Here is a 24,235-nt window from a genome sequence, read left to right as displayed (position 1 = left end):
GCAAAGGAAGCACAAGACTTCACCAAATAGACACCCATCACACAACCCATGGGGTGGTAACCAAACTTTCCACATACCCAGAATGGTATATAAATCTGCAATATTATGTACTTACATTATTCAGTTTTCACAAAGTGTCAGAGTTCACCAAGTAGTTCTAAAATTCTATTCATGAACAAGGAAGCCCAGGATGAAGAAAGCTACAGGTCCTTGGCACTATATATATGAATCATAATGTACAAACAGAGGCAGCAACTTATTCATCTATCTAGTCAATTGATATGTAAATTTGTGATTGAGGATAATGTCACGTTTGCATGTAGATGAAAAGTGGGGACCTGGAATGTTACTGGCAGGCCCTTGGCACCCCAGTCCAACACTGCGACTTATATAATAAATGGCGTTTTTGGTCTGAAAGTGAAAATGGGTTTCCAGTAAAATTTACTGGAAATGGGGATGTTCTGACATCACATTCCTTGCATTGATCCTGAGTTTTATCCTGTATTATAATATAATATTAATATATACTCCAGAGCTGCACTCACTATTCTGTTGGTGGAGTCACTGTGTACATACATTACTGATCCTGTACTGATCCTGAGCTACATCCTGTATTATACTCCAGAGGTGCATTCAGAATTCTGCTAATGCAGTCACTATGTACATACATTACATTACTGATCCTGAGTTACATCCTGTATTATACCCCAGAGCTGCACTCACTATTCTGCTGGTGGAGACAATGTGTACATACATTACATTACTGATCCCGAGTTACATCCTGTATTATACTCCAGAGCTGCACTCACTATTTTGCTGGTGCAGTCACTGTGTACATACATTACATAACTGATTCCAAGTTACATAAAGTATACTACATAGCTGCCATTTGCTGTCCAAGAGCTTGCTCACATGGGCGATGTTTCTCTCTTCCAAGAGAATCAGATCCATACAGTAATGACACTCTGCTCAAACTCAGATCAGAGTTTGAGCCAAGTGTCAGTTTGCTGTGATCTGATTCTCTTGCATGACAATCATATCACAGGTGCGTAGAAAACGGATAACTTAATTTCTCCATCTTCTCCATTGTTTGCTGTGTCCACATGGGTTTTTACACACATTCAGACTTGAATGGGTGCGCGTGATCTGATTTCTGGAGCCACTCCCATACTGCATGAGAAAACAAACGCAGATCAGCATGGTATCATCAAAGTTATACGTTCGTATGAGCAAGTCGTAATGGCCAGAATATAAAATCATCTCCTGGTTGAATCCTGGTATATTAATGAGAGGAACCCTATACGGAGTCGTCTTCGGAGCATAAAATTGGCTGCAGCCTGATTGTGTCACAACATGAATCCTTATAGATTGTAAGCAGGGTCTTGTCTCCTCTTCTCAACAGATTTCCAAAGTGCTGCAAAATATGATGGGAGTGATATAAAGATTATTATCTTACAATTGGCTGCTTCAAAGCAACAGTAACTTTAGGGGACCGTAATGGGGTCTAACTTTAGGCCCAAGCAAAATTATTAGTTAATTTCAATGAGACTCAACTCGTAGGAAATAATAATTAATTTACGGTATATATCAGGAAAACAAGAGAAGATCATGATCAACAAGATGGCAGTAGACAATGGTGGCCATAATGAAGTCCAACGTAGGGCATGAAGTCACAAATAAAAGGCAGGACATTCTGGAGGAATGTCTTTTCTTTGGTCTGGGTGTCTGAACTCACAAGATAGAGCATAAAAAATAAAAACATGAATGCATTCTTCCAGACATAGATCCAGTCAAGTACATGCTTGTATGAGATATGGCACCTACATTCACAACCTACTGAGGGGAGAATGAGTGGTCAGACCACTTTATCACCTCTTTTGTACCAGGTAAAAGAATTTTAGGCAGATTGCTGCATTCTCCTTTTCCGCCAGCAAGGGGAGGTATGTTAATGCAAAGGGATGAGAATCTCTGAGGATGAATAAGAAGGCATGAGGGCTGAATTAGCCTGGCTGGGCAGGGCTGCATATAACTAATATAAGCGGGTTCCTGTAGCCATCTGCTTCAGAGTGAAGTTGACGTCTGCATCTAGCAGCTCCGATCATAATCCCTGTCGTAAAGGAAGTCCTTGCACCACGATCAGCATGACATGCAACAACAACACCCAAGGTAAAAGCCAAAGTGTCCTCTGCCCAGTAATCCCTGCCTGGCATGAGGGGTGCTGAGACTCCCCAGATCCTGAACAGCTTCTCTCATTTTTGGTACACAGGTGGGAAAGCCTTTGGCCTCCTGAAAGTGCAGCAAGAGATGAGGTTGGACGAGGTGAACAAGGTGAGCTGGCGGCGGGAACACAGGGTGGCACTGCCATATAACCTGGAAAATGTTCTGTGACTTTCTTTAGAGTAACTGTCATAAGTGATTAGAGCTGCTCTCTGGGTACAAGTTTTGGTTTTAGACCTTTCACTGGAGTTGGGTCTGAGACTAGTGGCTATTATGAGACTTCTAGTTCCACATCAGGTTGGTAGATGCACGACTTCATTTAGTAAGCATTTGAGATAATAGAGCGTGATATGTGATATGTCGTGATGTGATAAGATGTGAACTTGCATGATATGATGTGGTACAGTACAGGTGCTGCATGATGAAATATACCATAGATAATATAAAACGAAAGCAGTGGGGCGTGACGTAGGGCCACGGGCATGGCATAATATAGGATGATACAACATGGTTTTATGCAAGAAAAGAAATCTGCTTCACTCCTCATTCCCGAGTCGCCACCACCACTACTGCTCCCCACGTCAGATATTGGCTGCAGCCCTGACATTACGTTGACAGCGCAACATGCTGTCAATATGATGCTGACAGCCAATATCAGATGTCGGAAGCAGCAGCAGCCACTTTGTGCTGGACTCGGCGACAGGGAGTAAAGAACAGTGCTGGGGACCGAGAAAGTCCTGCATCTAATCTGGGACTTACTGCTGTATGTTTGTTACTTCTTTTCTTAATTACATGATTGTATTATGGTTTGATATGGGCCTATATGACAGTAAAGTATGGTGTAGCATGGTGCAGCGCGGTGTAATATGTGTGGTATGGTAGGACATGGAATACTGTGAAGGATATGGTACCGTAGGATGTATGATGGGACATATTGTGGCACAGTACAGTATGTTATGCAGTTAATGATCTGTTATATTGTATGATGTATAATAGTATTAGGCTCATAGAAAAAGGAAGAGTGATCAGGACTCCTGGAAGATTTGGTGTATCTCACAGTCACTGCAGAAACTATCAAGAAGCCAAGATGCTCAATTATCAAATTGAGTCCCAGTATACAGTACAGACTAAAAGTTTGGACACACCTTCTCATTTAAAGATTTTTCTGTATTTTCATGACTATGAAACTTGTACATTCACACTGAAGGCATTAAAACTATGAATTAACACATGTGGAATTATATACTTAACAAAAAAGTGTGAAACAACTGAAATTATGTCTTGTATTCTAGGTTCTTCAAAGTAGCCACCTTTTGCTTTGTTGACTGCTTTGCACACTCTTAGCATTCTCTTGATGAGCTTCAAGAGGTAGTCACCGGGAATGGTTTGTAATTCACAGGTGTGTGCTGTCAGGTTTAATAAGTGGGATTTCTTGCCTTATAAATGGGGTTGGGACCATCAGTTGTGTTGTGCAGAAGTCTGGTGGATGCACAGCTGATAGTCCTACTGAATAGACTGTTAGAATTTGTATTATGGCAAGAAAAAAGCAGCTAAGTAAAGAAAAACGAGTGGCCATCATTACTTTAAGAAATGAACGTCAGTTGGTCTGAAAAATTGGGAAAACTTTGAAAGTGTCACCAAGTGCAGTGACAAAAACCATCAAGCCCTACAAAGAAACTGGCTCACATGAGGACCGCCCCAGGAAAGGAAGACCAAGAGTCACCTCTGCTTCTGAGGATAAGTTTATCCGAGTCACCAGCCTCAGAAATCGCAGGTTAACAGCAGCTCAGATTAGAGACCAGGTCAATGCCACACAGAGTTCTAGCAGCAGACACATCTCTCCAACAACTGTTAAGAGGAGACTTTGTGCAGCAGGCCTTCATGGTAAAATAGCTGCTAGGAAACCACTGCTAAGGACAGGCAACAAGCAGAAGAGACTTGATTGGGCTAAAGAACACAAGGAATGGACATTAGACCATTGGAAATCTGTGCTTTGGTCTGATGAGTCCAAATTTGAGATCTTTGGTTCCAACCACCGTGTCTTTGTGCGACGCAGAAAAGGTAAACGGATGGACTCTACATGCCTGGTTCCCACTGTGAAGCATGGAGGAGGAGGAGGTGTGAGGGTGCTTTGCTGGTGACACTGTTGGGGATTTATTCAAAGTTGAAGGCATACTGAACCAGCATGGCTACCACATAATCTTGCAGTGGCATGCTATTCCATCCGGTTTGCGTTTAGTTGGACCATCATTTATTTTTCAACAGGACAATGACCCCAAACACACTTCCAGGCTGTGTAAGGGCTATTTGACCAAGAAGGAGAGTGATGGGGTGCTACGCTAGATGACCTGGCCTCCACAGTCACCAGACCTGAACACAATCGAGATGGTTTGGGGTGAGCTGGACCGCAGAGTGAAGGCAAAAGGGCCAACAAGTGCTAAGCATCTCTGGGAACTCCTTCAAGATTGTTGGAAGACCATTCCCGGTGACCTCTTGAAGCTCATCAAGAGAATGCCAAGAGTGTGCAAAGCCGTCATCAAAGCAAAAGGTGGCTACTTTGAAGAACCTAGAATATAAGACATAATATCAGTTGTTTCACACTTTTTTGTTAAGTATATAATTCCACATGTGTTAATTCATAGTTTTGATGCCTTCAGTGTGAATGTACAATTTTCATAGTCATGAAAATACAGAAAAATCTTTAAATGAGAAGGTGTGTCCAAACTTTTGGTCTGTACTGTATATGGGCTTTACAGAATAACATACAAGACTGACAGATGAGATCTGCATATAACTGGCCGAGTGAGCAAAGATTTATGACAGAATGGCCTGTGGTGCAGAGCTCACTGATACCAGCGTGGTTCTGTCACTGGGATAACAAGTCTTTTTCTCAGAAGAGGCAATTTGCATATTTCATTTCCCAGAGGAGCATTGTATGGCAAATAAGCCTCCTTACCTTGACAAGCCAGAGATGGTATGTCACTCTCCATAAGGAGAAACGTTACCCCTTAGACCCCAGTCCAGAGCCTCTCACCTAGCCAAATCAGTTCTCATGCTTCGCACTGACGAGGGCCAACAGCCCGAAACACCGTGTCTGCGAATTGAGATACTGATTTGGCTTTTATCCTAAGTCATATTGCACGACTCGTTAGAGGGTTGATTGTGACTTGTAGGATCGCTACTTCCAACAGGTGGCGCTATAGAGTTAAGTCCTCTTTTTCTCAGAAGAGGCAATTTGCATATTCAAGTCTGTTCCTGACATTTCTTCCTCCTGCTCTGGTATTAACATCAGCACAAACAGTGGGGGGAGCGGCAGGAGCTTCACGGCTGGGCTGCTGCATGCAGGCGTACATCACCAAGCGCAATGCAGAGTGTCGGAGGAGTTGTGTAAGGGTGTCTTCACATTGCATTCTGGCACCCGATCGGTAGCCCAGTTGGGGCTTACATCCGTATACCCCCCCACAAAACGAGATTCAGACGTATATAGTCTATGTCCCCCATCGGCAAAAAGGTGGTGACAGAGTGAACCTGTGCTCTGCCATGCATAATTTTCGGGCATATTCACCTACGTCTGGGTGTCTGCCCCCAATAGCAGTAGTACACGCCCAAAATTGATGCACAGCAGAGCACACGTGTGCTCTGTCTGCACCTTTATAGTCTATTAGTCCATGAGCCGGGCCAGATATCGGTACCACCCGGAGTGACTAATTTTCTTTGGTATTTTTAGGTAGATGCATGTCTGTAGTTTATTTTTTGATATGATAGCCCTTACATATACGTAGCTTATTAACCCCTTCAGCCCTAGGCCTATTTGTACCCAAGTGCCTAAGCCAATCTGACCTGTGCCACTTCATGGGCTAATAACTTTGGAACGCTTTCACCTATCCAAGCCATTCTGAGATTGTTTTCTCGTGACATATTGTACTTCACGTCAGTGCTAAATGGGAGTCAATATATTTTACCTTTCTATATAAAAAAATGCTAAATATTCGGAAATTTTGGAAAAATCGGCAATTTTTTAACTTTGAAATTCTCTGCTTTTTACAAAAATACTGATACCCCCCATAATAGTTATTAATTTACACTCCCCACATGTTTACTTCATATTGGCATCATTTTGAAAATGAAACCTTATTGTTTTACGACGTAATAGGGCTTATAGTTTTATGCGCAATTTTTCACATTTACAGCAAAACCCACTTTTCAAAGGACCAAGTCACTTCTGAAGTCACTTTAAGGGGCTTACATAACAGAAACCACCCATAAATTACCCCATTTTGCAAACTACACCCCTCAAGCTGTTCAAAACTCATTTTTAAAAACTGTTAACCCTTTAGGTGTTCCACAGGAATTTTAGCAGAATGAAGGCGAAATTTCAAAATTTCATTTTTTTTCCAGATATTACATTGTAATCCAATTTTACCTGCAACCTAGCAAGGGTTAACGGCAAACCCAAACTTGGTTACCCTAATTCTGCAGTTTATAGAAACACCCCACATGTACTCGTAAACTAAAGTATGGGCACACAGCACAGCTCAACACGGAAGGAGCGCTATGTGGTTTTTGGGTGGCGGATTCACTGGAAGAAATCTAGGGGGCCATGTCACATTTGAAGGCTGCCTGAGGTACCCCCACAGTGGAAACCCCAAAAAGTGACCCTATTTTGGAAACTACACCCCCAAGGAATCTTTTAGGGGGTATAGTGACCACTTTGACCCAACCAGTGTTTCACAGTAGTTGGAAACACTTGGTTGAGAAAATGGAAAAAGTGCATTTTTTACATGAAGGTGTCATTTTAGGCTCATTTTTTTATTTTTAAGAGGTGTACCAGCAAAAAATGCACCCCACTATTTGTTCACCAATCTCTCCCGAACACAACAACACCCGATATGTTGTCGTACACTGCAGTATTGGGGAACGGCAGGCCTCGGAAGGGAAGGAGCGCCAAATGACTTTTGGAGTGCAAATTTTACTGGAAGAAATCTAGGGGGCTATGTCACATTTGAAGACACCCTGAGGTGCCCCAACACACACACACACACTGACACATACACGTTCTGTGCTGAACAGGACTCTCCGGTCTTCTCTGCAGAGCTCCTATCTCCCTCTGTAGAGGCTGACACCTCCCAGGCTTGTGACTGATCACATGGCCGTGACATCACCACAGGTCCTGTAGTCCTGTACTGTGTGCTGCTGCTGGTAAGGAACTTGTGGAGAGAGGGGGAACAGTCACCTAGCACCAGCGCTCCCAGCTCTAAGAACGAGCGCCTCATGAAGGTGGGCCCCTGCCTCCTCCTTCCCTGCGCGGCGGCCTTTCCCCCCGGCGGCTGTATTCGGCGTATAAGACAACCGCCCTCTTGGAGCCATGTTTTTCATGGCTAAAAAGTCGTCTTATACGCCAGGAAATACGGTAAATAAAATTTTAATGTTTTTCTTTGTGTTTGCAGGTGTTTACTGACTATCTAACGGCATGATGGAAGTACCAGCAAGGAAGAAATCACGGATCGACTGTATCATACACTGCTCTAATGATGACAGCGATGATCTGGCGTCCCTTAAGGATTTGGACTCCTGGAAAACATTGCTTAGGGCTGCAGAGATCAGGCAGCATGAATCAGTCCTGGTAGCAGCTAAGGGCCTTGAAGAAGGAGAAATACCACACATACAATATCACCGTAAATGTCGTAGTATCTTTACAATGAAGAAGTCACTGGATTCTATCCTTGGCAAGGGTGTCAATGTCGAAACAGCAAGCAAAATCTCCATGAGGAAGCTACCGAGGGGTGCCCCCAGTGATAGCAGGGTGTATGCCAAAGTATGTATCTTCTGTGAGAAGTCAAGCAAGTACCTAAAAGGAAAACAAACAAGGGAGCCAATTGTCCAGTGTGTTGAGCTACGAGCAGATGAGACGATCCGCAGAGCAGCGATAAGGAAAGGCACACAGAGAATACTTGGTTTACTTAGCAGAGACCTTGTTGCTGCAGAGGGGCACTACCACAAGTCGTGCTACAAACTATTCACAAAAGATGATTCCCAAGTGGCCTGTAGGTCTAGTGCAGCTGAAAATCAGGTCGAAAGCGAGGAAGTACGCTACGAAGAGGCAGAGAAAGAGGCCCTTGAAGAACTCTTCTTGTATATAAGGACTAAATTGTTCCCAAACCCAGAAGTACTGCCTATGATAAACCTCACATCTAGGCTTGAGAGATTAATGATATCCCGTGGTATCATCCAACTGAAACCATCGACAAAGAAACATGTTCGACGAAAACTTGAAACAGAGATTGGGGAATCACTCCGCTTTCTCTCAGATGAGAAAGGTAAGCTTCTAGTCTATCCATGTAGCCTATCAATGGACGACCTTGTCCGGCAAGTACACAGCATGACAAAAGATCTGCAAGAAGCAAGAGCTGCTAACTCTGGAGATATCGTAACCAAAGCAGCAATGCAGCTAAGGAATGAGATCAAGAAGCAAGATGTGAGTCAGCCATGGCCTCCCAATACAGATCAGAATGTCGTTCCTGCATTAGTCACTCAATTCCTGCAAACCCTGCTTACAGGAGATTGTGAGTGCCAAACTACCTGTGAAAGAGCTCAACGTCTTGCCACATCCTTCGGCAGTGACTTGGTTTTTGCTGTTACCAATGGAAAGACAAAGCCACCAAAGCACGTACTGCTATCCTTTGCAGTTAAGTCTTTGACCGGCAATACAGAACTGATTCGAACTCTGAATCGTCTTGGCCACTGTGTGTCATATTCAATGGCTGAGGAGATCGATACAGCCCTTTGTATCCAGAAGTTGGAATGTTCAAAGGATGACATCCCAATGCCAGCAAGTATCTACCCAGGTGTGTTCACAACCCTGGCCTGGGATAACATTGACAGACTTGAGGAGACACTAAGTGGAGCAGGTACATCTCATAGAGTCAATGGCATTGCTGTTCAGTCCAATGTTGCATGCTCTGTGACAAAGAAAGTCCTGCCAGATGTAACCAAGTCGAAGAAAAGAAGCATAACTCTGACAGAATTAATGCTACCAATATACAATGTTGGGCAGCGGGGAGAGCCACCCAGGATTGAGACTTCGAATGTTAACACTACCAAGGAGGTCCAGGATTCAAAAACCAAAAACCATATCTGGCTTCTGGCTAGAATGTCAGACCATGAGGATCAGACCACCAGCAGTTGGACTGGGTTCAACATAAAAATCCGCAGCGACATTGTAGTGGCCCAGGACACTGTAAGCTACCTGCCCACTATCAATGCTCCTGCAACAGCCATGTCCACTGTGAATGAAGTCTTGGAGCAAACACATGCCATCATGCAGACCCTGAAGCTTAACAGAATTGTGTGTGTGTTTGATCAAGCACTCTATGCCAAAGCTGCCGAGGTTATCTGGAAACAGGAGAAGTTCAAGAACATTATAATTAGAATGGGTGTCTTCCACACAATCTGTAATCTCCTCTCTATCATAGGGAACAGATTTCAGGATGCAGGCCTTAGAGATCTGTGTGTTGAATCCGGTGTAATCGCTGAAGGATCAGTGTCTGGAGTGATGGACGGCCGGAGGTACAACAGAGCAGTGAGACTACACAAGCTGGTCTATGAAGCACTTATGAGGCTTGCATGGAAAAACTTCCTTCCATGGCTAGAAGAAAACCATGCAAGGGACCTTCACCATCTGGATGAAACACTGAAGAACATCACAAACTTTCGCATCAGTGTGTCGCAGGGATCCTTCGAAAAGCTCTTGGATAATGAATCTTGCACACTTAGCCCTGAAGCTCTTTCAAGTTTATCTTGAGACCCTCAGAAATGAACAACTCTCAGCATTCTGGATGTCATACTTGGACATGGTCGAGACCATGCTGGCCCTGGTTCGAGCTTCAAGAGAAGGCAACTGGATGCTTCACCTAGGAGCAATCCGACAGATGATACCATGGTGTTTTGCCTATGACAAGGTCAACTATGCCCGATACCTAACCTATTACTATGCCACAATGTCTCGGCTGCCCATAGAACACCCAGAGGTCCATGAATACTTCATGCAAGGTGGCTTTTCGGTCCAGATCGGTAGCAAGAATCCTTTTGGACGAATTCCTGTGGACCAGACCATTGAAGAGACAATCAACAAAGACACCCAGACACCAGGGGGCACAAAAGGCTTCAGCCTCAAAGTTGGAGCTGTTTCCAGGTTCTACCTGACATCAGAGTACCGCAGTATGTACTTGAGGCAGCTGAGGGCCCTGGTAGGCCAACAATATACTGACTTCAGCCATTCAGACCTACAGGTGTCTAGGATTAGAAGAGATGAAGCCGATGTCCAATCTTTCGTTCAACTGCTGGAGACAGGTTGGGTGAACCCCTTCAACAAAGAGCATAATGGTGAACTTATCAGTTTGTCAACAGCGACTGTAGCACCACCAGATGTAGCCAAAGACCTTCAAGGGGCATACAGTATAGGAGAGGATGCATATCAAACATTCAAGGATGAGCGTTTGGGTACCGATAAGCCAACTACATTGTTTCATGACAAGATGACGAAGAACAAACTTAAAACGTTCTCTAACATCCAAATGAAGACACGCAGACAAGGTCTTGGCAAGGAGGTAATTTTGAAGGCTGACAGAAACCTATTTGGCCAGATGATACTTGTAGCTGAGAACAGAAAGCTACAAATGAGTGATGTCTTGACTCATCCCCTGGGTCCATTGCCATGGGCACTTGCCAATGGTGATGGGTCTATCCGCAAGACCAACAAGGCTGCCCTCGCAAGGGAGTTGGAGAGGAATGCTCGTCCTGCAGAAGTGATCCCCGAGCCCTCTGCAACCATCATTGATGGGATGAGCCTGGTTCAGAAACTGAAGGGAAACAATGCAACATTTGGCCAGCTAGCAGGCACAGCAATGAGTCGCGCTATCCATGAGGGTGCTAAGAGCAAGCGCATTGATATTGTCTTTGACGTCTACAAGGAGACATCCATCAAAGATACAGAAAGAGTCAACAGATATGAAGGCACAGGGATCCATTTCAAGAACATTCAACATGGGCACAACATCCAGCAGTGGAAAAAGCTTCTAAGTAGTTCCTCCAACAAGGCAAGTCTCATAAAGTTTCTGGTAGAAGAATGGAAGGCGAAACACCACAGGGAGAAGCTTGAGGAGAAGGAGCTGTATGTCACATGTGAGCAGCTCTGCTTTAAGATCACCAAAGAACAGTGGGAAGAGGCTGCTGACCTTAAGTCAAATCAAGAAGAAGCAGACACACGCCTCCTTCTCCATGCTCTTCATGCAGCAGAATCTGGTTACAAGTCGGTCATCATCACTTCGGAGGATACTGATGTCATGGTCCTGTGTCTGGGCATGTGCCACAAAATCCCATCCCACCTGTTCCAGAAATGCGGTACACAGAACCGGACAAGATTCCTGGATATCACCACTCTGAGCCGAACATTGGGAGGCAGCGTATGTGATTCATTGATTGGTATGCATGCATTTACAGGCTGTGACACCGTCAGTGCATTCGCTGGCCGTGGGAAGATGACGACACTCAAGCAGTTGAAGATGAACAAGACATACCAGGATGCCTTTCAGGAAGTTGGTCGTTCATGGGAAGTGTCTACCGAACTTTTTGAGAAGTTACAGGAAATCACCTGCCACATGTACCTGCCAACTACCCAAACAACTGAGGTAAACAGGCTCCGTTATCAGCTGTTCTGTGCCAGACGTGGAGTGGTAGAGTCAAGTCAACTCCCTCCTTGCCAGGACTGCCTTTTCATGCATGCACTGCGTGCAAACTACCAGGCTGCGATCTGGAGGAGAAGTCTGCAGAGCCAGCCATGGGTTGCAAACCCAACAGACTGCGGTTGGATGATAGATAACGACGGAAAGCTTGTTGTCAAGTGGATGCAAGGGGCACCAGCACCAGAAGCTATTATACAGCTACTGTCCTGCAAGTGTGTGCGGTCATGTGAACTTCCTCAGTGTACTTGCCTCAGCAATGGCCTGAAGTGCACAGACATGTGCAGATTACAGACATGCCAGAACAAGGGTACTGAAGACGAGCCAGTAGAACAACAGTCAGATTCAGAGTCCGATGTTGAAGATATTATGGAGTAACATATATATATATATATATATATATATATATATATGCACATGACATGTTCAGTGTGTATTTACATAACTTGGATTAAATTTTGTTACAAATACTACATCTAGTCACTCCGGGTGGTACCGATATCGTCATATTTGGTTCTTGGCTCATGCTAAAATTCCTGTGGAACACCTAAAGGGTTAACAGTTTTTAAAAATGAGTTTTGAACAGCTTGAGGGGTGTAGTTTGCAAAATGGGGTAATTTATGGGTGGTTTCTGTTATGTAAGCCCCTTAAAGTGACTTCAGAAGTGACTTGGTCCTTTGAAAAGTGGGTTTTGCTGTAAATGTGAAAAATTGCGCATAAAACTATAAGCCCTATTACGTCGTAAAACAATAAGGTTTCATTTTCAAAATGATGCCAATATGAAGTAAACATGTGGGGAGTGTAAATTAATAACTATTATGGGGGGTATCAGTATTTTTGTAAAAAGCAGAGAATTTCAAAGTTAAAAAATTGCCGATTTTTCCAAAATTTCCGAATATTTAGCATTTTTTTATATAGAAAGGTAAAATATATTGACTCCCATTTAGCACTGACGTGAAGTACAATATGTCACGAGAAAACAATCTCAGAATGGCTTGGATAGGTGAAAGCGTTCCAAAGTTATTAGCCCATGAAGTGGCACAGGTCAGATTGGCTTAGGCACTTGGGTACAAATAGGCCTAGGGCTGAAGGGGTTAATAAGCTACGTATATGTAAGGGCTATCATATCAAAAAATAAACTACAGACATGCATCTACCTAAAAATACCAAAGAGAATTAGTCACTCCGCTTGGTACCGATATCGTCAAATTTGGTTCTTGGCTCATGGACTATATGGCCCCATCGGCACATATGTTCGAATCACACTTCTCTATCTGCGCCTGATTGAGGAGTCTGGGTTTGGTGAATGCCAGGAGAACATTACCCCCCCCCCCGACTGCATTGTGCCCGCTGTACAGTTTGCTGGAGGAGGATAATGCCATGGCCTTGTTATCAGGGCTCGGCCTCAGCTCATTAGTTCCAGTGAGGGGAATCTTCATCTTCAGCACAGGACATTGTGGACAGTTGTAGATTCAGCTTTGTGGGACAGTTTGGGAAAGAACTTTTCTTCTCCATAGGACTGTGCCCAGTGCATGGGGGACAGGGGAACATGAGCGGCCGCACAGAGCCCGGACCTCAGCCCATCCAAGAACGGAGTCTGTGAGCCCGGCCTCCCCCAACATCAGGGTCTCACCTCACAAATGCTCTTCTGGATGAGGGGGAAATAAGTCAAACAGACGCCTTCAAATTTTATAGAAATTCTCCCCAGATGAGCGGGAGCTGTTATACTTGCAGAGGGGACACTCCATATTAATGTCTATGGCTGCAGATGGTGGACAGAAGAGCTCCTGGAGGAGGGTGAGGGGGCAAATACTTTTCTCCATGTAGCTGATGTGTGATGTCGTATGGCAGAGTACAGTATGATGTGTGATGAACCCTTGGCCTATAGGAGAGGGTCTGTAGCAGCGCCATTTCTCCTGCAGCGTTAACTCTAGTGTCCTTTTCATACTTGTCCCGGTTTTATCTCTGGACTGCGCTAAAAATTCCACCCACACAAAAAAAAACTGCAGCCAATGCAGTTACTAGAAGCTAACGGGCCCCAATACAAAATCTCTAATGGGACCCCCATGGGTCTACATTAGTAGTGGTCTCATATGGGCTAAGGGGACTCTTTGGGCCCCTTAAGCTTTAGGGCCCCGGTAAGACAGACCCCCGCACCTTGGTTTTCTGATACAGGAGGATGTTGGTCACCATTGGATACAATTGGATCGCTGTCATCTAGCAGATATTTTGAGAATAGTGGGAAATTGAAAGAAAGTATATTAGAAAGTTGCGGAACTTTCTCTTCCAGCTCGCTCACACTGGTAAGTAGCCAGCGTATAGATCTGACAAGTGGGATCCCATTTTTCATTGGATAGCACTCGCTCTAATGTTCTAAAGCTCTATGGATCAGTACAGACTAGTGGTTTGTGGGTTGTTTTTTTTCCTCCAGTCGAGTCGGCATGAGAAAGAAGGAAAAATAAATAATCGCTGCATGCTGCGATTGGCAGCATATATCGGACAGAGCGTAACTAGAATCTATGGGTACGTGCAAAACATCGGACTGCACTCAGATGTCATCCAAGTGCTGTCCGATGTACGCTGACTTACAGAATGGAGAAAAAGGAGAAATTAAGTTCCCCATCTCCTCCGCACCTGTGGTACAATTCTCGCATGTGAGAGAATCAGATCACAGTAAAATGACAAATCGGCTCACGTCGAGGGTCATTTGCATGTAACATCCTATTATCTCGCATGAGAGAATCATCAGATGCTGCATGCCAGTGTGAGCGAGCCCTTATACTGTGGACCGACCTGTTCATGTCAGGAATGAATGCCATCTATAGTCAGCCACCAACGTGATAATTCACCCATACATTCCAGCGGAGCAGCATTGAAGGAGTTAAGGTACCTTCACACGAAACGACTTTACAACGAGAACGACAACGATCCGTGACGTTGCAGCGTCCTGGATAGCGATATCGTTGTGTTTGACACGCAGCAGCGATCTGGATCCTGCTGTGATATCGCTGGTCGTCGAATAAAGTTCAGAACTTTATTTGGTCGTCAGACCGGCGTGTATCGTCAGGTTTGACACCAAAAGCAACGATACCAGCGATGTTTTACGCTGGTAACCAGGCTAAATATCGGGTTACTAAGCGCAGGGCCGCGCTTAGTAACCTGATGTTTACCCTGGTTACCAGCGTAAAAGTAAAAATAACAAACAGTACATGCTCACCTGCGCGTCCCCCGGCGTCCACTTCCTGCACTGACTGAGCGCCGGCCCTAAAGTGAAAGTAAAAGCACAGCGGTGACGTCACCGCTCTGCTGTTAGGGCCGGCGCTCACACAGTACAGGAAGCGGACGCCGGGGGACGCGCAGGTGAGCATGTACTGTTTCTTATTTTTACTTTTACGCTGGTAACCAGGGTAAACATCGGGTTACTAAGCGCGGCCCTGCGCTTAGCAACCCGATGTTTACCCTGGTTACCCGGGGACCTCGGCATCGTTGGTCGCTGGAGAGCGGTCTGTGTGACAGCTCTCCAGCGACCAAACAGCGACGCTGCAGCGATCGGCATCATTGTCGCTATCGCTGCAGCGTCGCTTCGTGTGAAGGTACCTTTAAGCAGGAAGAACACCACATTCCTGGAGGACCAGGATAAGGAGCCTCTGCTCAAGGTCACAGCCACAGTGTATGGGACAATCAGATACCATATCAGGAGTTCCCCCACAGGAGGAAAGTTGTGGGGTATCAGAGGTGGGAGGAGCTGGTGGCAGGTGGAGCCCACCTGAAAAGACAACTCCATCTTTTGTATCATTCCAGTGCTATTAGCGCCAACCTGTGCCGGGTGTCATGTGACTGTTCTCCGCAAACTGCGCCCAATCAAGTCCAATGCATGTTCACATGGCAATAGCTGCGGTAACCAAAGGCATGAATTAACCCCTTCGTGACATGGTAATTTCCTTTTCTTTTTGTTTTTTAAAAAGTTACATTAGTTAACTTTTGTTATTTTTCTGTTGATGGAGCGGTGGGAGGGCTTGTTATGTTTTTAATCCTCTTTGTGGACTCCAGACAGACATATTATAACAAACTCAGAACATAAGAGAGGCTGCAGTTGCCCATTGTCCAGATTAGATACAACTGTAACAAATCCTCAGCTGTGATAAGTATTCGGCCTGTCCAGGTTTTCAGCTTCTGTAATGTAAAAGGAGACAGCGGACAGAGATCACGAACATGGTGATACATGGACCTCAATAACTATTTCAAACTTCGCCAATGTAATCTCTGAGATCATCCTATAATCTCTGATTAATTAGACCAGTACGTGTGGCTTTGATTACTCATCTAGTTGATTACCTCACTGAATGTCATTCCTGTACGGCAGCCATACTGGTTGTCACCTAGCTTTACTGCAAAACTGATAAGAGGAAGCTTCTCCATGCCTTCCATGTCAGTCTGCAGCTATAGCTCATGGATCATGAAGGAAATTCTAAAAGTGCAGTAAAGACTGGCACCTAGAGTGGCAATGGAGAAGCAGTGCTGGGGATGTAATCCAGTAGATTTATAGACCACCCAGTATAGGAGACCGCCATAACTCTGCTACGAGGAATGTTAGAAGCCTTACGCCACTAGCGACTCATGGTGAGAAGCTGCCGTCCAGCGCTCTACTCACATAGATTATTACCACAGCTAATTATAGCTGGAATCGTTAAAAGTTAGAAAATGCAGCGCACTGACCACACCGTCCCCACGACATTATTAATAGAGGACCTCCCGTCCAGGCCGACAATCACCCTGCGAGATCCAGTGCAATCCCCTAAATTAGATGTGATAGATTCCAGATGCTACCAATTAAAAACTGTCCCGGATTATCAGATGTTCTGTATTATCGGATGCACATATGAAGTGGGAAGAGTGACAGATGTCGGACCGCAGATATAGAGACTATGGCTAGTCAGGATTTCTAAGCGGCCAGGTGACCGCTGTGGGAACTGTCCTGGGGCCATATTGGTTGTCAACCAATGGATTGTTATGGCATGGTGCCATGTCCTGTGCGCCCGTATACAGCGGCCATGGAGGGACAGACGTCTAGTCGCCTTTATTTGGTGTCCGCCATTTTGCTAAATGTGGTGTCACTATTATAGCTGTGGTAGGAGCATTAATTACTACGGACGCGGTAACAACTCTGAGGGATGATGGACAGCGGTACTGTAAGCACTTCTCTCAGGAAGGGATGTCTCTGAGGCCGGAATATTCGGGATTCCTGGTGGAGAAAGGACCCGAATCCCAGGAGGGGACGAGCTCCAGGCTCCTTATATGGAAAATGGAAGCTTCCCTGGTAGCGGAGCGAGGGACTGCGGGGCCTCGGCATGAAAACCAGACCAACTAATCAGATCAATTCTTTCATTATCTCACTTTCCAGGGAAAAATGAGAGCTAGAATCTGATTGGCTGCTAGAGCTCTCTGGTCTCATGTGACCAGAGCAAACAGCCCATAGCAACCATTCAGATAGCTCATATTTTTTCACCTGCAATTGTGCGCATTTCTGATTGGCTGATATGGACCGTCACCGCAACCTAACAAGGACTGGTGAGGTAAGGTTTTCCTTACCAACGAATCAGATCACGTTATGCATTTTCTGACTTGCACTGAAACAATGTAATCTTAGATCCGATTGGTTGTCATGTATGTTTCATTCCCTTTTTCACACAACAACCAATCAGATAGATCACCATTTCAGTGCCGGTCAGAAAATGTAAGGAGTGATTTGTTTGGTGGGTAAGCAAAATCTCACCAGTCCTCGTTTGCTTTAGGTGACCATTCATATCAACCAATCAGAACCCAGCACAAATGCAGGTGGAAAATATAAGGAGAGATCTGATTGGTTGATATGGGCTACTGCTTATTTGGACTGTTTACATATGAATGCACAGGGCCCTAGCAGCCAATCAAATTCTAGCTCTTATTTTTCTATGGTAAATCAGATAATGAAATGAGTGATCTGATTGGTTGCCATGTATGTTTCTTTACCAGTGAGGAAAGCTGCCTATAGCAACAAATCAGATCGCTTCTTCCATTTTCTAACCTACACTGAAACAATGAAACCTGCAATATGATTGGTTACCATGGGAAACTCTTGTAGTCATGTGATCATAAAATGGAGTCAAAGTCATTTTTTAGCAAAATCTAGCAATACGTACCTGTAGAACTGCGCCATGTTTCTGGTGTTTGTCTATGAAGGGTGTCACATCTGAGCCTATTAGGGGTGGCCCTAACCAGAAAGTGCAGTTATCCTCTTAGCCGCCATATGTAATCAGAGAGGGTTCAGGCTGCGCCAGTCCTCCGCTGATAAGTCACTTCTATTTATACCATGAGTGGGATGGAAAGGTTTTTATATTTACACAATGAGGAACCAAAAATCTCAGGAAACGTGCAAATACAGTTGTGCTCGAAAGTTTACACACCGCAGAATTTTTGCTTTCTTGGCCTTTTTTCAGAGAATATGAATGATAACACCAAAACTTTTTCTCCACTCATGGTTAGTGGTTGGGTGAAGCCATTTATTGTCAAACTATTGTGTTTTCTCTTTTTAAATCATAATGACAGCCCAAAACATCCAAATGACCCTGATTAAAAGTTTGCATACCCCATTTCTTAATACCGTGTATTGCCCCCTCTAACATCAATGACAGCTTGAAGTCTTTTGTGGTAGTTGTGGATGAGGTTCTTTATTTTCTCAGATGGTAAAGCTGCCACTCTTCTTGGCAAAAAGCCTCCAGTTCCTGTAAATTCCTGGGCTGTCTAGCATGAACTGCGCGCTTGAGATCTCCCCAGAGGGGCTCAATGATATTGAGGTCAGGAGACTGAGATGGCCACTCCAGAATCTTCACTTTGTTCTGCTGTAGCCAATGACAGGTCGACTTGGCCTTGTGTTTTGGATTGTTGTCATGTTGGAACATCCAAGAACGTTCCATGCGAAGCTTCCAGGCTGATGACTGCATATTTGGCTCCAGTGTTTGCTGATAACATGCTGCATTCATCTTTACTTCAACTTTGACCAAGTTTCCTGTGCCTTTGGAGCTCACACATCCCCTAAAAATCAGCGTTCCACCTCCGTGCTTTACAGTAGGAATGGTGTTCCTTCCATCATAGGCCTTGTTGACTTCTCTCCAAATGTAACGTTTATGGTTGTGGCCAAAAAGTTCAATTTTGGTCTCATCACTCCAAATTACCTTGTTACAGAAGTTTTGAGGCTTGTCTCTGTGCTGTTTTGCGTATTGTAGGAGAGATACTTTGTGGCATTTGCGCACTAATGGCTTTCTTCTGTCGACTGTGCATCTTGAAACAGCCACACCGCTAGTTTTCAGAGAGTCCTGTATTTCAGCTGATGTTATTCTTCTTTGCATCTTGAACAATTTTCCTGGCAGTTGTGGACGACATTTCTGTTGATCTACCTGACCGTGGTTTTGTTTTTACAGACCCCCTGATTTTCCATTTGTTAATCACAGTTTGAACGCTGCTGACTGACATTATCAATTCCTTGGATATCTTTTTGTATCCCTTTCCGGTTTTATACAGTTCAACTACCTTTTCCCGTAGATCCATTGACAATTCTTTTGCTTTCCCCATGATTCACAATCCAGAACTGTCAGTGGCTGGGTGAAAGATGCAAGAGTCTGTCTGGATCCCAGAAACTCACTCAGCTTTTATGCACACACTGATTACAAGCAAACAGGTCACAGGTGAGGATATTACCTTTAGCAGCCATTCAAACCCATTTGTGTCAACTTCTGTGCATGTTATCAGGCCCAAATCACCAGGGTATGTGAACTTTTGATCAAGGTCATTTGGATGTTTTGGGTTGTCATTATGATTTAAAAAGAGAAAACACAGTAGTTTAACAATAAATGGCTTCACCCAACCTCTAACCATGAGTGGAGAAATAGTTTTAGTGTTATCATTCATTTTCTCTGAAAAAAGGCCAAGAAAGCAAAAATTCTGCCAGGATGTGTAAACTTTTGAGCACAACTGTATGTGAAAATGGTGAGAGGGTAATGACATATTCGCCATTATGTCAGCCTCAGATGGTGACCACAAATCCTATGTGACATGTAAATCGGCGATTCATCCTTACCTGGTCCTATTGTTCTGCCTGGCAGTCTTCACTACGGTTCTGTAATTCTATTTATGAACCAGGAGGCCCAGGATGAGCAGAGTGACTCTCCCACCCCACCGATCTTCACCAGTTGTGATGAATGATTGGAGCCTTGATCCCTTCCCTTGGACTGAGGTAGGGGGAGGGGTTTATATTGGGAAGTTTTGGCACGGAGGTTCTGAGGACATCCGAGCGTTCCCACAGTCTGGCCACAGACCCCCGCCAGCAAGTGCTGCCATGTGAGAATAGGGAGTGTGAATAGCTGGGGGACACAAGGATGCGACCCCAAGAGCGCCGTGCCTGAGTACAGCCCAGGAGACGGGATCTTCTGCATTCGCATTTAACCCCTTCACGCGTCGCTGATATCAGTCATACACGTGGAAAAATAATTCTTTAGCTGTTCAGAAATCTGGTTGTCTGGCAATATAATGGCCGATACGTCACCCAGCTTTCCCAGGATCAGATATAGCAAATAAATGACCAAGTTGTGTTAAGTACAGCTCAACGGTAAAACAAACCCCAGGATTTATACCCTCTGGGATGTTGTTTGGAGGACATTTCCCTTTCTGGACGTCATCTATATCCATCGGTAATCTCTCACTTCCCCATCACGTGGATTTCAGGGGTTTTTAGTTTTTTGTGATTTTGTTTTCTTTTCCTGCTGATTAAAGGGAAGTTATAAAAGGATTTTGCATCAAAGAGAAGGCAGCAGAGCAAATATCGTTATCTCTGTGCACAAGAGCTTAATGAATCACTACAACCGCCAGCATAAAGCAGCAGGTTTGTGTGCTGCTATTAAAAGGGAAAACGGGCTCTGCTTTGTAATGAAGGACTCATCACAGACTTACTCTTGATGATTATAGCAACGTATGTTATTTTTCTGGGTGACTCTTCCTTCCATTTTGTTTTTTTGCTTTTACAGTATTTTGAAAATTAATAGTGCATAGAAGAAGGCGCTGTTGCATGGGTTTCAGTGATAAAAAATAGTAATCACTGACCAAGTGGTGAAAAATGGCACTGCAAGTGAGAAAGAATATTTTATACAGGTGCACAATCCATAACAAAGCCAATACTGTAACACATCTTATGGAAAACCCAAGCTGCTCCACATTCTTACTGGAAATGTAATTTTTCTTTTACGTCTTTTAGGAATTCCTTGCAGATGAAAAGTACATGGAAGAAGACGATATTGAGGAAAAACTGTCTTTGGCTAAAAGTAAGTGCATTTACCAAAGTGAGAGCAATAAATGCGAATATAATATAGACATCCTCTGTGTACAATGATATATGTACAGCCGGTATGACCTGAGCATCTCTTGTATTTACCTATGTACAGCCAGTCCCGTGTTCATTGGGTGTTGGGTCAGCTGGGAAGCAGAGCAGTCTGTGTGTTAGAGCTGGTGAGTGACCAGCAAATGTCAGCTGTCTGGGAGGTGAACACTTCTCTGGTAGTGGAGTTGGAGAGAAGCCAGTGTTGATTTACTCACTGTGCCCACTAATGCCCATGCTGTGGTGTGAGTACAAATGTGTTAATGTACTGTGCCTACTCTGACAAAAGATTGCTTCAAGCGCAGCAGCAGTTACAGCAACAGCAGTTGCAGCAGTTACAGCAGCAGCAGTTACAGCAGCAGTTAGGCTACTTTCACACTAGCGTCGTGCACTGCACGTCGCAATGCGACGTTGCGGCGCACCAACGCATACTGTGGAAGCGCCGCACAACGCTGTTTTTCAACGCATCCGCTGCCCCATTGTGAGGTGCGGGGAGGCGGGGCGGAGTTCCGGCCGTTCATGCGCGGTCGGAAATGCTGGACACGACGCAGCAAAAAACGTTACATGCAACGTTTTTTGGTGGCGACGGTCCGACGCAACACGACGTAACCGTCGCACATCCTGTAAGCACTTTTGCAGTGCACGACGCTAGTGTGAAAGTAGCCTTACAGCAGCAGCAGCAGTTACAGCAGCAGCAGCAGTTACAGCAGCAGTTACAGCATCAACAGCAGTTACAGCATCATCAGCAGTTACAGCATCAGCAGCAGTTACAGTATCAGCTACAGCAGCATCAGCAGTTACAGCAGCAGCAGTTGCAGCAGCAGCAGTTACAGCAGCAGCAGTTACAGCAGCAGTTACAGCAGCAGCAGCAAGCTCTCCTCACAGAAGCTATCTGGACCAGGTAGATTGTGCTTTCCTCCAGCCAAAGTGACAGTATTCTTGTGAGGCAAGCAGTAGAGAGGGCTTGCAGAAAATGACTCTGGAGGATGATGTCAAAATTTTGCCGACTGTCTTTGTGAGGCTGGCAAACAGGTAGAAACTGCCCCTATAGCAATGGGCACAGGTGGGGAACCACAGAACGCATACTACGACATTGCACTTTAGGATGCCAAGGAGCATGGCAAGCTGATGGTGGAGATTATGGCATGTTTGGACATAACCCTGGGAGTCAGGGCGCAATGGGTGCACCTTTGATACTACCAAAGAGGCAAGCTTCCCCGGTTTCTAATGTTTGACTTGTTACACCTGGTGCTAAAATGGCTGTAGCCTGACATCTGTTCTTTGGCACAGATGGTGGAAAGAGTGATAGTAGACCGATTTTACCCACTAACTACCAAAATCCATGCAAAGCTGGGTTGCCCAAGGAGATCCCCAGAATGCAGATGACCTTATGAGCCTCTAGGAAAGATTCTTGGCTGTGGAGAACTCCCTAAGCCATCAAGGGAGCCTGAGGTCACTGGGATATGCAAAAGAAGGAGCCAAAGATCACGTCGGAGGTTTGCACCAAGAACCGTGCTGAATGCCTACTGCTAAGCATGAATCCCTACAAACACACAGCCGGTATAACCTGGGCAACTTTTGTATATATATTATATATGTACAGCTGGCATAACCTGGGCATCTCTTGTATATAGTTATTTATGTACAGCTGGTTTAACCTGGGCATCTCCTGTATATAGTTATATATGTACAGCTGGTATAACCTGGGCATCTCCTGAATATAATTATATATGTACAGCTAGCATAACATGGGCATCTCCTCTATATAATTATATATGTACAGCTGGCATAACCTGGGCATCTCTTGTATATAGTTATTTATGTACAGCTGGTTTAACCTGGGCATCTCCTGTATATAGTTATATATGTACAGCTGGTATAACCTGGACATCTCCTTTATATAATTATATATGTACAGCTTATATAACCTGGGCATCTTCTGTATATAATTATATATGTACAGCTGGCATAACCTGGGCATCTCCTGTATATAATTATATACTGTATGTACAGCTGGTATAACCTGGGCATCTCCTGTATATAATTATATACTGTATGTACAGCTGGCATAACCTGGGCATCTCCTGTATATAATTATATATGTACAGCTGGTATAACCTGGGCATCTCCTGTATATAATTATATATGTACAGCTGGCATAACCTGGGCATCTCCTGTATATAGTTATATATGTACAGCTGGCATAACCTGGGCATCTCCTGTATATAATTATATATGTACAGCTGGTATAACCTGGGCATCTCCTGTACATAATTATATGTACAGCTGGTATAACCTGGGCATCTCCTCTATATAAAGATATACTGTATGTACAGCTGGTATAGGACATCATGCCCTCGGCTCGGACACCTTAGCTTTGTGTGCTTGCAGTTCTGGTAACATTATGAGTGGAGGTGGGCAGTTTTGCACAGTCCCACACTAGAGCCTTGACTTTCATGGCCTCTACTGATTTCCTCCATGTGGTTGCACAAGGTCCCTATTGTGTGCGCTCAGCTGTTCCCTCTTATGAGGCTGCAGAGCTGAACTCCTGGTGGTTGCAGTCAGGGCCAGGAACAGCTTCCACTTGGGAACAGATGAGTAAAGCTGGACGTGGATGATGCGGTGCAGCAGCTCAATAAGTATTATTACACATCTGCTGGAGATGGCAGGGATCCTCGGATGGAGCGTCCATCACATGACGCAGAACCTTGTGAATGGAACTATGTGAACCCCCTATCACTGAAGCGTTAGCTCGTTCGGGGTAAGAGATGATGAAATCAGAGAGAGAAAATTAGCACAATCACCGTAGAATGGAAAGTCCTGCATATACTTTTCCAAGATCTCTGCTAGCAGTCAGTGGATGGAAACATTCTTAGCT

General features: G+C 44.6%; 1 protein-coding gene across 2 annotated transcripts in view; it reads left to right on the top strand.

The window, feature by feature from the left end:
• Nucleotides 1–2,011: 2,011 nt before the first annotated feature.
• AIF1L (allograft inflammatory factor 1 like) overlaps nucleotides 2,012–24,235 on the top strand; it is a 43,451-nt gene continuing 21,227 nt past the window's right edge. The window contains exons 1-3 of one of the 2 annotated variants that reach the window (XM_077284700.1): nucleotides 2,012–2,166; nucleotides 2,267–2,328; nucleotides 21,238–21,304. In XM_077284700.1, coding sequence (XP_077140815.1) covers nucleotides 2,142–2,166; nucleotides 2,267–2,328; nucleotides 21,238–21,304 — 154 coding nt within the window. In that variant the 5' untranslated portion in view covers nucleotides 2,012–2,141. Of the gene's footprint in view, nucleotides 2,167–2,266; nucleotides 2,329–15,864; nucleotides 15,888–21,237; nucleotides 21,305–24,235 lie in introns of those variants that run through there. The other variant, XM_077284702.1, reaches the window with a different exon arrangement.

This window comes from Ranitomeya variabilis, chromosome 2, assembly GCF_051348905.1.
Source record: "Ranitomeya variabilis isolate aRanVar5 chromosome 2, aRanVar5.hap1, whole genome shotgun sequence".
NCBI lineage: Eukaryota > Metazoa > Chordata > Amphibia > Anura > Dendrobatidae > Ranitomeya > Ranitomeya variabilis.
Note: the sequence above shows the minus strand (reverse complement) of the source record. Positions and strands in the feature narration are given on the sequence as shown.